The sequence below is a fragment of the Eupeodes corollae genome, chromosome 1 (assembly GCF_945859685.1).
Source record: "Eupeodes corollae chromosome 1, idEupCoro1.1, whole genome shotgun sequence".
NCBI lineage: Eukaryota > Metazoa > Arthropoda > Insecta > Diptera > Syrphidae > Eupeodes > Eupeodes corollae.
Window position 1 is genome coordinate 38,074,846 of NC_079147.1, and position 15,479 is coordinate 38,090,324.

Genomic DNA, 15,479 nt, shown 5'->3' on the forward strand with positions numbered 1-15,479 from the left:
ATTCGGCTTAAAAAAACTGTAGTCCCCTCCATTACTGACAACAGTAACCGCACACAGGAATGGTTGAGAGTTGTAAGTCACTAGACCCTAGTTCTCAACGGACAGTTATGCCCTCCAATTTTTTTTGTATAGCTTTAGAGAAAGCAGTGCACGATACTGCCACACCACTCAGTACATTAAAATCGGTCTGATTACCGATGTCTATAGCCAATACGTGATTCAGTGTTGTAAATCCCATTCATTATCAATAGCTTTTTTGAAAGAAAAGAGAGCTACAGTAGATTTTTTGACACGCAGATGTGTCCAGGTTTTCAAAGACAACTTTGATGTCAAGGAAAGCAACCATAGTGAACTCTGTATGATGGAGGTAGTATTTTATGGTGCGTTTAAAGATGTGTAACTCTGTTTCCACTGATTAACCTTAACAGTAGGCATGTTGAGGTGTAGGCAGAATCTAGTTTCAATACTTGCCCTTAAATGGATATCAATCAATTTTTCCAATGTCTTAAGAAGGAATGATGATAGACTTATAGGTCGTAGATCTTTAGCATTGACTTGCGAGAATTTACCAGCTTTGGGTATTAAAACAACTTTAACTTCTCTTCATGCTGAGGGAATATAGACCAGGTAAAGAAAGCTGGTAAAAATTGGTTCAAGGATTGGTGCAATTATGTCAGAAGTCTTTTGTAGCTCACTGGTATTATTACATCTTTTTCTGCAGATTTAAATGGTTTAAAGCTGTTGAGAGCTCATTGTAGCTTGTCCCTTGTTATAAGAACTTGTGGATATGTTGTATTGGGACTTTAACGTATATAACTTTTGCAATTTTCGGTAAGAGAACTACCAGGAAAGTTAATGTCCAGTAGTAAGTGATTCAGTGAGTCATTACTTGAATTTTCCAGGAGTCAGCTGCATTTTTCAAGCACCTTGGCATCACTGAATTAGTTCAAAGAATTTTATTTTCCGTAACCTAGAGGCTTCAGGAGTTTCTTTTATCGTGCCACAGAAGGATCGCCAAGAAGATCGCTATGATTTCCTTGTTGTCTTTTTGTTAATTCTTAGGGATTCTTTGTAAAATCCCAGTGAGATGATAGTTTTGCGGCTTAGGCTCGGTTGAAGAGTTTCCTGCGTTCTTTCCTGAGGGAGTTAAGCTCTGAGGTCCAATTTTGTGATTTCCTCTTTCCTCTTATGGGTATACATGGTAAAGCAATTTCTAGTGATCTGTCCATAACTGAGGTGAGGTCATTGACTTTGTTGACAAGTTAAACAATTTAAACTAGTAAGTATGTAGATATGGCAATCAAAGCAGCCCTTGCTGCGCGACTGAATTGGTGCTGTACAACGCCGTTTTGATACCATAAAAGCATTTGACCTATGTATTAAAAAAACAATATTTTATAAGTTATTTATACAGATAAAATTAGCAACGCTAGATGTATTTCGTTGCGTTCAGAAACGATATCATGTCTTTGATTTTTATCTCGTAAAGTTCGCCAAGATTTTTAAGGAATGTCCTTCCAAAGCTTGGAATTCTAAAACTGCCGACCTTAAACCAACATTTTTTAATTTGGGCACAATATTTCTGCGAAATGTTAAGCATATATTTTAGTTTCAAAAATTCCTGAGTATTGTTAATACCTGATACCTGATACTTATACTTATCATTGTTCGAAAATATCAGATATTTACCCCATTTTTGTAAGGATTTTTGAAAACTGTATAAACTCTAATGCTATAATCTGGATTAGAGAATGTTTAAAATATCTTTTCTAATTTCAAATCAACTTAATTTAGCGTTCAACAGGTTTTATAAATGTAATACCCTCAAGGAATTCAGGTTTTACATTTTAAAAATTAAATGTTACTTATACGCCACAGGTTAAATACGGAAAAGTTTAATTTAACATGACTGGTACGTAAATGAAGTTAAATTTGTACGTTTCCTTATAGTATCGGAGACCACTATCGCCATAACCAAACAAATGGTATTTAACACTCCAGAATGGATTACCTGAGTAATGTTTAAAAGTCTTACATTTGTAAGGTAAGGTAAAATTCGCTTTACGGAATGCAGTAGGTAGCACTTAGGACCTTTTCACATGAATATTGAGGCTTTTTTTCCGTCTTCAGTTAGAGTCCCTTACATGTGATTGATATAGTTTAGATGGTAATTGAAGAAGGGTGTGTCATCCAAACAGTTTCTGCAAATGTCATTTGAGAATATGCGCAGTAGCGTGGCGTGCTTTTATAGTAGTATTTGTCCGGTTTTTTATAACGATTATCATGCTTATTTGCGATCTACTTAGAGATTTTAAGCTCCTTGAGTGGTTTGGAAGACGAAATGAGAGTCAAAGTTTAAGCCATTTGGAGTACATGCCTCCACCAACCCCGATTCATCTGTACAAAAATTGATTGATTCTTCTTCCAGTAATGCCCTATCCTCTCAAAATGATCTTAAAGTTGTAGAAATCTTGAAGTTTCTGGAAAACTGGTGTTGAGCGATGCGGTTTAGTCTGTGTGCTTTTGGAATTGATTCTAGATATTAAAGAATTCCGGAGTTGTCAATATTATTATTAACCTGCTAGGATGAAGTTTTTCAGGTGAATAGCAGAGCTTGCTGCTATTTGTTTGCTAAGTATATCAAGAGATGTTACAAACAATGTTCTGTCGCATTAGCCAGTTGCATTCCACACCTTAAACAATTCAGCCGTAATACTCGCTCTTCTAGGAATGCTCATCAGTTTACCCTTGAGCTCAATATCGGGCGTACTGTCAAGTATGGAGATTCTTTCTTAAATCGCACATCGAGAATGTGTAATGCTTTGGCCAACTCTGTATTTTGATGTTCAGAACTTTAAGACCAATGTGCACCGATATATCCTTTTAAATCCTTCCCTATTTTCCTAACGCTCGCACTGTGTTTAAATATAAACATATAAAGGGAGCTTGTGAATATATATAAACAAATTTAGAGGAGTTCGTTCAGTACCGCAGATGTGGTCGTGGAAAGAGATCTACTTGTACATAGGCAAATTTAAAGTTTTATTTTGTTTTGTTTGTCGCGGCTCACAGCTTTTAATTCATAGTTGTAGGCCTCATTTATTACCTACTGCCTTTTTATGAGAGAAGACAACTACGGTAGCTTTTGTTACTCCTTATTTTACTCAGTCTTAAGTAAGTGTACCAGTGCAGATATAAAAAAGGGGCTCAAGTTTGGTTGTGATTCCTGACTTGAAAAATCATAAGAAGATCAAATAAAATATCGCATGATCTCAGTGACCATCAAGGAAGATATTTGACCACGCCATCAAAATTGGTAGAAAGGAATTTTCAATGCGTGGCAAGAGATACACAACCCTTTAGAAACAACATATTATGTGATGCATTAGAAGCTATTGTATTTTATGTGATTTAATTTTATTCAATGTCAATTAATTTAGAAATAAGTGTCATTTTTTGATAGATATTATAGTAATGTTTTTAGCTGTCGCAGAGGTACTACATGCCATTTTTTAAGGGTAGCTCCTGGGTCTTTTGAATTACAAACGTCTGAAACTCTAAAAATCATGAAATTATTTAAGCTGAATTTTGTGACATGACATTCAATTATGCAATTCAAACTAGTTTTCAACGAAAACAATTATGAACGTGGTAAACTTTTTTACCAAATCAATTGTCGCTTTAAGGAAGAAAAAAACTTAACCAGGAAATAAATTAAAATACCATACCCAATTCGATATATTCAACTACGAAAGCTCTTTCTATTTTTAAAATGAAGTCAGATTACCATGAATATCGTATTAACGGAAAATTGAAATTATTAAACTGCATCACAACTTTTTGTTCCAAACCGACTGCAAAATGTTTCCGATAAATTCGTCTTTATTTCTTTTTTTAACTGATTCATAATTCAAAGTGAAATTATTTGTAAGAATACTGAATTTTTCAAACAAAAAAATAAAATATTTTATCAATGCATAAATAATAATTCACTTTATTAAAATGTTTTCCAAGTAATGATTTTAGTATTCATTTTCATTTTTTTTCGAATTGCTTCCAATTACCTACACAATTTTTTTAAATCATCATTTCTTCAAAGTTTATTTATTTTCATGTATAAAAAGAACACAATCAACAAAATAAACCACATTTTACATATTTTTTTTCAAATTTGATTTTGAAAAAAATTAAGAAATGCTATAAACAAAAAAAATATAAGTTTTGTTCTTTCAACATTATGGTGTTATTGTTCTTTTTCGTATTATTTCAGTTACCAGAAGATGAATGGTTAGCAGCAAATTTGTTAGTTTAGTTTGTTTAGATCTCCCCCACAGGAAATACATTAATTATTATATGAATATAAAGTTAAAAAAAATATAAATAAATAAATCCATATATTTATATGTATAAATGAATATAATATTAAATAATATTTATATATATATATACATGTATGATATAAATTATATCCAAAAAAACAAGCAATTAGTTTAACAGAAAAAAACAAAAATACAAAAGTGTGGATAATTAAAAAATGCAGTAAATTAATTGCTCTAAAAAGTTATTAACAAAAACCGCAATGTTACAACAAAAAAAAAATATTAAAAATAAAATGAATATAGAAAACCAAAAAATATTTTAAAAATAACACACACACAAAAAGTTGTTCATAACAATCAAATTTCCATCGAATGACATGGGTAGGTAAAATAGCATAAAATAAATACATAGAATAAAATATATATAAAACAAAAAACACAACAAATATTATATACCAGCATAAGAAAAATAAAAACATAACTCATAAGGACACTATTTTTGAATTCAGATATTGGTATTAGGCATTAATTTTAATTTTTAAATGTTTTTTTTTATTTTAAACTGAAATTTTTAGTTAATTTTTTTTGTATAAGAAAAAAGTTATTATCATTTCATTATTGCATTTGATTGCTTTTTTTTGCTTAAAGGAAAAGTGAAACAAAGAGATATTAAATGATAAACCAAAAAAGTAAATATATATTATATATATAAAAAAACATTAATATTAAACAAAAACAAAACATAACAAAAACATTAGCTAGTAGTTAAGTATACCTAGTTAGTTTATAGATAAAACTACAATATCACACAACATGACATACATAATAATAAAATATATAAATTAAACAAAACAAAAGATAAATAATAATAATTGGAGCCTAGAGAAAAAATAAACACACTTAGTTTGATGTATATGTTTTGCATATGTTTAAAGTAGACGTAATAAAAATAGGTACACAAACAAAAAATGCTAGTAGATGAGTATATATATATATAAATTGTATTGGATAAAAACAAAATGGTGTTATTAACAAAGTAAACAAAAAAAATAAAGCATAAAACAATTAGGAAGAAGTATACCTACTTATGATAAATATTTTTACTTTTTTTTATTTATAACAAAACAAAATAAAAAGATTAAACAAAACAAAAAAAACTATAAACAAATTCACATACACAAGGGCAAATAATATATTATATTGCAAGAAGTGAGCGAGGATATTTATTAAAGATGACCAAAAGGAATAAGAAACTAATTAAAAATAAAACAAAAAAAAAAATTAATTAACTTAAATGATATTATAAATAAAAATACTTCTACGTTATGTTTATTTGTTGATGTTTGCGCTACATATCAGAAGAAAAAAAATTCTCAAATAGTTAACTTTAAAAAGAAAAACAAAAGAAATGGAAAATTAGGAAAACATTGAGTAATAGAAATTTTATAATTGAAAACCTAGGCAAGAAAAAGAAAAACAAAAAAAATCCCAAAAAACAACTACCGATAAAATGACAAATCACATTTTTACTTTGCACGTTACATTTTTTAGAAGATTTTTTATTTTAGTGATCATTTTATTTTGGTTTTTAAAAAATGTATCCTTATGGGAGAATTTAGGAAATGCTAACGAACTCAAGGTTTAAATAATTTTGAAGTGTTTGCTATTTAAAAAAAAAAAAATCTTAAAAATGAGAAAACTATGTAACCTAAGTTGAAAAGGAGGTAAGTTAAATTTAGTTAAATGTTAACCTTGATGTGAGGCATGTCTTTTCATACATTCTATACAGTTTAAATGTTTAACTGCAACGAAAATGAAGTTCAAATAAGTTTATTACTTAAAGATGTAACATCAAGCATAAAATAAACCTGGTTTCATCAACATAAAATACTGAAAAAATGTGGGTTAAGGGTGAGTTCGTAGGAACTTGCAGATATTGTTTCTGAAAAACTGGTAAATGTTAGCAAGCAGCTTTTTCTTGAAGAACACTAAAATAAGTTACGATTCTAGAAATGGGAGTTATACTCAAGATATTGCTTCAGGAAAATAGCTTGATTTTGAAGTCATTGTTCAAAATTTTCTAAAAGAGAAGGAGGGGGTAAAGCATGGAACCCAGCGACGCCTAAAATTAGTTACTGGAATGGAGCCATTAATCGGAGCTACGAGTATACTCAAGCTCTTATAATGGGTTAGCTTGAACATAGCTTGTTGCATGCGATAAAGTGAATCAAATAATCACAGTTCCGTTTGTCAAAACTTGTTCTTTGGTGGGTACAAAAAGTCATATACAAAAAAGGACAATTACACCGTTTGAAGCTTTCGACCATAAAATTTTGTTTCAATGGATAACCCTTTTCTGTTAAAGCATTTCCGGATGACTAAAGAGTTAAGGGTTCAACCTCAACAAATTAGAGTTTTTTAAAAGAAGAGTTTTTAAAAAAGTTGTCATGTAAAAATGTCTTTAAGAGCTAAGTAAGGAATTTAAAGGGAAGTTTTGGTGTGTTTGGTGTTAAACTTACCCCTTTCACTCTTTAACGTAGAATTGTACATGTTTTGAAGCTTTTATTGTCACTAACCGGCATTATAGACTCAAGTGTAAGTATATCAAGTATCAAGTATGATAAAGATTGCGATTTTAAATGTCAAAAAAATACTTAATTCGAAGTTTTTGATTTCAAATTTTTGGAACTATGAATTTTTTCTAGAAGAGCTATGAAAAATGTGAAAGCTTAACAGATGAAAGCAATTCAATAGAAAGTGAAGATTTATACAATTCTTCAAATTAAGGCAAAAAGGACCTGTAGTAGTCAAGGTGGTATCCGTCGGAAACAAAGGGTGGGCAAATTCTACGAGGGTCAACACCATCAATGACCCTCCCTTTCTATAGGGATCACTCTCTCCAACCCATGGACAGTTCTGGTTTAAATTTTGTTTTAAATTTTGTTAGAGATGGCATGAAGTCGTAACCCCGTCCAGTGCTGAGGTAGCAAGAACCCCCCGTCGGCAAGCTAGTTCGTGCGTAGGCAAACATGCCAAGCTACCGTGGCCTGGACACCCTCTCCATTCTGCTGCCAGAATAGGGCCCGGGAGCCTGTAGCCCGAGGTTGTAATGGTAGTAATTAAGGGAGAGGTTAAAGGTTAACACCGAAGTGGGTTCGTCACAGACTTAAGATTAAAACTAATCACTGAACTTAAGACGGTAATATCAAAAGATATATGAATTTGTCTGCCTTGAAAAAAACAAAAAAAGGTTGTTACACCTAATCAATAACCGAATATGAATTTTTTTTTTACTTAAGACCTTGTTACCAAACGCCTTCTTACCTCAAAAGAATTGTTTTTAAAAAATTGGAATGTTTTTTCTTCAAGTAATTTTAAGAGCAAATTGAGTTAAGTTCCTTGTTTTTCCTAATTGTTGGTTGTCAGACTTTATTATTACTTTTGCGACTTTATCTTTTTTTCTCAACTTTATTCATATTTGAAAACACGTGCAAGTTCGAAATGACAACAAACCAAACAAGTCTTAGTCAGAGACCCCAACCAATCTTATGATTTAAAAACACAACCACTGTAACTTAAAAAACAAACTTTTTAAGTAGTTCACTTGGGCGTATACGTAACATTTATATTATATAGATTTTTCTGGCTCATTATTGTTTGTTGCAGTTAAAGAAAAAGAAAGAAAAATGCTAAAGTAATGACTTGAACATTTTTTAATTCATCATTCAATAATTAATTGATGGCTCTGACCTTTGTGGGAAGTATTTTAGGTCACCAATAATCCTGTATTTGAGAAAATGCTTGTGTTGAGCAAACATTTCCAAAAATGTCTCTGTCAGTGGTAAGAACTTCGTTCCGAATTTTAGTTTATGAAGAAATATTAGTTTCAGTAGAACTGATTTCATGTCTGAGTTTTGAAAAAACTAATTTCTTCGCAGTGCATCAAAAAAAAACTTGAAAGAGGTACTTATTATTGTGGATTTGATTCCAAACTACAGTCAAATGATTTTTCTTCGTTCTTTGAGAAAACTATGAAACTAATCAAAGAATTAGAATATATTCCCAGGTTACATTAGATTTATGGTTTACAATTAAAAAAAAAGACCATCAGAACTAGGCTAATTTATGAGCATACATGGTTTCCTCATTTAAGTGTTGTGAAGCTTATTTTTTCCTCCAAAAAAAATATAAAGCAACATAAAAAAGGACCTTAGATGCATTACATACACACAAATATACTGTTCATGGGTATTGAGTTATTTCACAGAAAGAGAAAAAAAAAACAAATACATGTGTACATGGTACCTACCATTCCTAGTCTACATATATATATTTTGTTTTAATATAAATTTATTAAAAAAGTCCATGCTGGCGCCACTCTAATGAACATTTATATTTTTCTACTTCTACATATTTTCTAGCTGCTGAGAGAGAAAGAAAACCTTTTCATTTCATAAAACATACAATTTATTAAGCTTAATTCTAAAGGGAATTTCATAACCTCCGGGGTTCCCTCGTTTCGTTTCGTTTTCATATAATTTGTATTTTTTTTCTTCTACTCTCTGTGTATTGCAGCTAACCAACCCCTGAAGCTTATTCATTTCAAAAAATCTAGATTAGCTTTGAAAAAAAAATATACATATACAAATACATATTCATATATTTTATATTTCTATATATAAAAAAAAAATCTAGGAATGGTATAGAAATTGAGTTGAATTTATGTATCTGTGCCTCGACTCAATGTTTACTTTTTATTTAGCTCCCTATATCAACCTTACTTATAATTGTATACCTATATTGCATGTTGAAAAATCAGTGTGGAAATTAAAATATAAGAAAGGTACAATATACGACCAAGGTATGCTTGCCTGCCTACCTACCTTACCTTTACCTTACCTACAGTAAAGCAAAAGCTAAAAGTAGACAAATTAAAAAAAAAAAGAGAATAAGGCTTAAAAAAAATTTCTAAAACAATGAAATAAGGAAGTTATACACATTTAATTAGAGGACTCTGAGTAATTACCTTTACTAACCTAATTAAGTTGCACTTAAATTCAAATTGCAATTTGACAATGCAGAAAATTTGAAAAGAAGACGCTCCAATGCTTACCACAATATGATAACTTTTCTATGATGTCCTTAAAAATTTGCAAATGATATTTTTATGTAAATTTGTAGCTGGACTTAAATTTATAGAAACAAAAACCTGCAAATTGGATTTTTTGAGAAATTTTAACAAACTTTAAAAAACGATTTTTTGTATTGGATCAAATTTGTTTAAAGTCAGTAAATTTCTTTTTTTGACTATATTGGAGTCGAAAATTGTACCATATGTCAGAAACATCTATTCTCGAGGTACAGTTTGTGATTTCTGAATTACTTCGATTAACTTGTGGTGTATGGATTCAAAGAGCGCTATCAGAAAATTGAGGAAAATTCGAGCATAAGACCGTTTTATGGATTTAATAATCTCTTCGGTTTTGTTGCTATTGCAGTCCTCCTTCGTACACTTTTGTGTTTTTTTTCAAGAGTTTTTCAACGGGTTGAAAAATATCAAATAAAAATGAAAAAAAGGAAACTTACCTAAGCTTTTTTTCATAAAAGTATTAAAGCTTCAACAATAGATTAAGTATCTCGGAAAGACGAACAATTATTTCTAAAATAGACAATTAGACAAATTGACCGAGAAAAATCAGGTTTTAGTAAGGTTATGTAGAAAAATACGAAAAAGCAAACACGTCAAAAGAATCAAAGTCAAAAGCTTCAGCAATTCAAAACTCCATAAGATACAATTTAGTAAAATGTTTTTCTAATTTTTATTTTTCTCTAAATTTTAAGTTAATTAAATTTTATATTTTGTTATTGTTGTTAATTTTAGAAAAGAAACCAAAAAAAAAAACAAAAAGAAAACTTAAAAATACGCACATGAAACTAAACACACACACACGCAGATTAAGGTGTATAATATAGAACTATGAACAAAAACCAAAAAATTATATTCAAACCTATAGTAATATTGTATTCTTAAGAGAAACAAAACAAAATGTTGCATAATTACATAAACAAAACAAAATTAAAAAATTAAAACTAACGTGAAACAGAAAAAAAAATGTAAACAATATTTATGTAGTATATATATAAATGTAAAATGTAATAAAACATAAAAACCAAAAAAGCAGAAAACTTTTTCGATAAGGCGAATTGCCATATTTAGTGGGGATATAAAAAAAAATAAAAAATTGTTGTTTAGTTTATATAAACCTTAAACAAAAATGCTATTGGAGTACACATACAAATTATTAAACAAAAACAAAAAACATATATATTATAAAACAAAAAATATAAAAGAATTAGTCAATTTACCACTGATGTAACTCGGTTTGGTTGAATGCAAACAAATAATACAAATCATGAAAAAAGTATTACTAACTTATTATACACTCATGAATACTATATATATATACACACATATATATATATATTTAAAAACAAAAACAAAATATTTATTATATTTAAAAGCAGAAAGTAATATTAAACAAAATAAAAATTAACATTAAATGCAGATGTGAAAAAAAATCAAAGACGAAGGAAATAATTTAAAAAACAAAATATAAATGTTCAAAAAATTATTGTTTAGTATCATGAAACCAAAATTACCTACACACATTATTATATTATTTAAGAAAAAATACATACAGATACATAGATACAAAAAAAACATTAATTAAAAAACAATCCAAGCTAACACAAGAGACCCATACAAAAAAAAAATGTTTACGAATATTTATATGCATTCAAAATGTATATTAACTGCAATCAAAACTAAACCAAAAAATAGAAATACAAAAATCCAAAATCCAAAACCAAAAAACAACAATGAATAGTTTCAGTTATGTAAAACAAAAACAAGTTAATACTTAAAAAACAAAACAAAAAAAAAATAATTTAAACCCCAAGAAAGAAAAAAGAAACATAATTATATTATTAAAAAAAAAACACAGAGTAAGTTGTTTTATGCAAAATAAAATAATTGAAGTTAAAAAATATAAAATATTAAAACAAAAAATATTTTGACTGTATAACCTGCAATTTTTGTAGAATTTACCAAAAAAAAAACATAAACATAAAAACGAGGAAAAACTAAATTGTGGATAATGATTAATAAAATTAAAAAAAAGCAAAAAATTAAAAAAAAAGAAATATTGTATGAAATCATGAAACAGAGATTATTATTGATATTATTATTATTGAAAGATGAGAAGAAAACAAAACCAAAAAAAAAAAAATAAAAATAAAGTGAAAATTGTAAAAAATATATTATTATATTAGAGACAAAAAGGAAAAACAAAATAAAGAAAAATTTTGTAAAAATAAAGAAACTGTTTTTATTCTGATCAATTTGAATCAAATGCTTTTTGGACTTTTAACAGGATTCAAGAGTATATTTTTAAGTAAGTATTATTATTATAAAACGTTTATTATAATGAAACAACTTTTTACTGACTACTACATACACTCCGCTCCACTTGAATAGAAACAAACTTTTTTTTACTATCAGACCGTGCAGAGCTTTGGTAAATATATAAATTCAACCTTTTCTTTTAGTTCTTATAAGATGATCAGGAAAATATCATTAGCTTATTTTAACCACTTTTCTAATTACTTCATTAAAAACACTGTGTTTTTGCGCCCCTTAAATAGAAACATTAGCTTAAATAAGGAAACTAATTGAAAAAATGTAGTAAAGTAACCACCTTAATTTGAAATAACTTCAAAAACCCTGTTGAGAAGTGAATCATACAGTTGTTTTAAGTAATTTAGTGAAATTGCACTCCATGCCTCTTTGATAGCAGCAGTAAGTGATTCTTTGTTATTAAACTGTCTAATAAAAAGTTTTATTGTGCAAAATATTAATGCTACAAACACTATAAAAAAATTTAAAATTTTGTCATACAACATTTCTGGTCTTAGTAATAAGAGTTTATTTATTGATTTTTTTGATAAGAATATTCGAAATTATATTTTTATACAAAACATTTACAACTGAAACAAACTTTAGCAATTATGACAAAAAATTCCAAGACTTTGATCTGATCGCTATAAGATGTCATACCAGAGGGAGAGCAAGTGGAGGTTGCATATTCGGAGTAAAGAAACAATTGAAGAGTTACAATTAATTGCTTAAGACTTTTAACGATACAATCTATGTAGATATAAGATTAGATGGAGAAATTTTTAGTATCATACCCTGCTATATCAACTGCAGCAATTGGGACTCAGATTTCGACAAGGTGAAAGAATTGATTATGTGTGGAACAAGCTCCTAAAATTTGCTGATAGTAGGAGATCTGAATGGACGAGTGGGTACAACAGAAGGTGATGAAAACGAAAGAAGAGATATAGTGAGACAATCCAAGGACAAGACAAAAAATAATAAAGGAAATCAAATACTTGATCTTTTTAACTCTTTTGGAATCCGAATTCTCAATGGAACAAGTGATGGAGATCCACGTGGTGAACATACTTTTGTCGGAAAACAAGGAAGTTCTGTAATTGACTATGGACTACCAGGAGAGAGGAATCAGTTATTACTGATTTTGAGGTGGAGCAAGTACCGTTTTCAGATCACACGCCAATTGTCATACACTATAATAGTGGAGGAACTGGAAATGAGGAAAGCGTGAGCCTAAAATTGATGCCAAAGCTACATTGGAAACAGTCAACATCAAATTCTTACAGAAATCGTTTAGATATGTATCTGGCGACAAATTAAAACATAAATTTGAACACCATCGAAGATTGCATTAAGAAAGCAGCTGCAAGGCAGAATAACTATGACAGAAGAGTAATATTTAAACAGCCATGGTTTGATACTGAGTGTATGTTGGCAAGGAGAACAGCATATATTTGGCTTAATAACTATAGGCAGGGTAACTTTGAATCTTCTAAACAGAAATACCTTCAACTGAATCGGAAATTCAAATCGTTGTGTTGAGAAAACGAAAAGCTTAGCATTATGTAAAAGTACGAGAGATTTTTGGCAAAAAGCTCAAACAATAAACGGAAAGGTACATGTTATCAATAGACACCTGAATTGTAAGACGTTAAGAGTACATTTTAATGAACTGCTCAATCATTTGCCTACCACTAATGATGTTGTGCAATTTGCTTAACCAGCCTTCAGCAATGAAATATTGGAATCAGCAATCGAGAAGGATGAGGTTTGTACAGCCCTAAAACGTCTCAAGAACGGCAAGGCAGCTGGAGCAGATAGAATACCTTCCGAATTCTATAAATATGGATCGGACATGTTGATAAACCGATAAACGGACATGTATAATATAATCATGTATACTGGAGCTATACCGATAGAATTCAAGGAAGCACTTATTTTTCCCATCCACAAAAAAGGCAATACACTAGACCCTGCAAATTATATAGGGATTTCCTTCTTGAATGCATCCTACAAAATATTCACTTCAGTTTTGCATAGTAGACTTAGATTGTGGATTGATTCATACAAACTGTAGGTTTCTACTGTTGACAACATTTTTGTACTTCGAAGTGTCGCTGACTTCTTTTTGGACAGAAATAAGAAGCAGCTTTCGATAAGATAGACCGTAATGCACTGATGTAAAAGATGTACAGATTGTAATGACATACAAATTCGGACGTGTACTGCAGAACCTGTATCTAGAAACAAAAGCAGCAGTGTGGGATGGCGAACATATTTCTCAGTGGTTTGAAACGAAGACAGGTGTAAGGCAAGGTTGCATTTTAAGTCCAAGTTTATTTGCACTTTTTATCGACGATATCACCGATTGTTTGCCGGGAGGAGTAGAATATGCTGAGACTCTCATCAAGGCTCTCCTTTTCGCAGATGATTTAGCGTTGTTTGCTAATACACCAGAGTCAATACAGCTTATGATAAATAAACTTGGTGTGTATTGCACAACTTGGAGACTAGTTGTTAGCCTAGAGAAGTCGAAGGTGATGGTTTTTCGCAAGGTAGAGGTAGAGCAAGCGGACAAGAACAGTCGTCATTCAACAATGAAAGAATAGAAGGTGTCAAGAAATACCATATTTTAGGGATCACTATGACCAAGAATAACAGTATGAAAAAACATCTAACCGAGAAAATACAAAAAGCCAAAACTACAATAAATATTGCGTGAAAAAATGTTTTTAGTAATAAAAATGTAGCTCATAGCAGTAAATATAAAGTATTTGAAGCAGTAGCGGAATCAACTTTAATGTATGCAGCCCAGCTTTGGGGTAGGAAGAAGTATGAATCTGTTGAAAAACTGCTTCGTTTTTATATCAAAAGGATATTTCGACTACCACCTAATTCTCCAAACTACATTCTCCTCATGCTGGAAACGGGTATCTCTCCTCTATTTATTAAATCTCTGAAATTGAATATTGACTATATATGTAATTTCATTGAGATGTCAGATGAAAAAATCACCAAAAAAAGCAGCACTTCACACAATACGAAGTAAATCAGGTTGGTTTAGAGATTGGTTGGAGCTAGCGGAAGAAGCAAATATAAATTTAGCACCTGATGAGTATCAAAGGTGGAAACCCGCTCTGATTTCACAAGTAGACGAAAAATGTAGATTAGGATACGCATTACAGGCAGAAGAATCCATCTATAGAATGTCATATAGTAAGCTGAACTACAACCTCAACCAAAGGAACTACTTCCGAGATGATTTACCAACGGAGCATATATCTTTGATATTAAGACTAAGAGGAGAACTTCTCAATCTAAATTACATACCTAATCGCGAAGACCTGCCTTTACTGTGCGAATTATGCAATATGGGTGAAAGAGAAAACATTTTTCATTTTATGGGTAGATGTCCTGTTCTACGAGAAACAAGAAGACATGTCTTTGGTAGTGACGTCTTATCAGAAGAACGTTTAACATATTATCTTAATGAAGTTGATGTTCCCTTATTATACAAATATTGTAAAATAGCATTAAAGTATAGGAATAGAATTATAAATGAAAATTTTTAATTAAGTAATAATCGAACCAAGTTGTCAATTGACGGCGAATATTGTTGTAAAATTGTGTGTATTAATTAATTATTTGTAAATAAAATTACTACTACTACTAATACTCTCGTCCAGAGTCCTACACTTTACGAA

General features: G+C 30.0%; 1 protein-coding gene across 1 annotated transcript in view; it reads left to right on the forward strand.

Moving 5' to 3' along the window:
• Positions 1 to 11,205, forward strand: part of LOC129954122 (uncharacterized) — a 779,848-nt gene extending 768,643 nt beyond the window's left edge. Inside the window, exon 10 of the mRNA XM_056067819.1 lies at positions 4,271 to 11,205. Within this exon, the coding sequence (XP_055923794.1) occupies positions 4,271 to 4,312 (42 nt within the window). The 3' untranslated portion in view covers positions 4,313 to 11,205. The remainder of the gene's footprint in view (positions 1 to 4,270) is intronic.
• Positions 11,206 to 15,479: the final 4,274 nt, after the last annotated feature.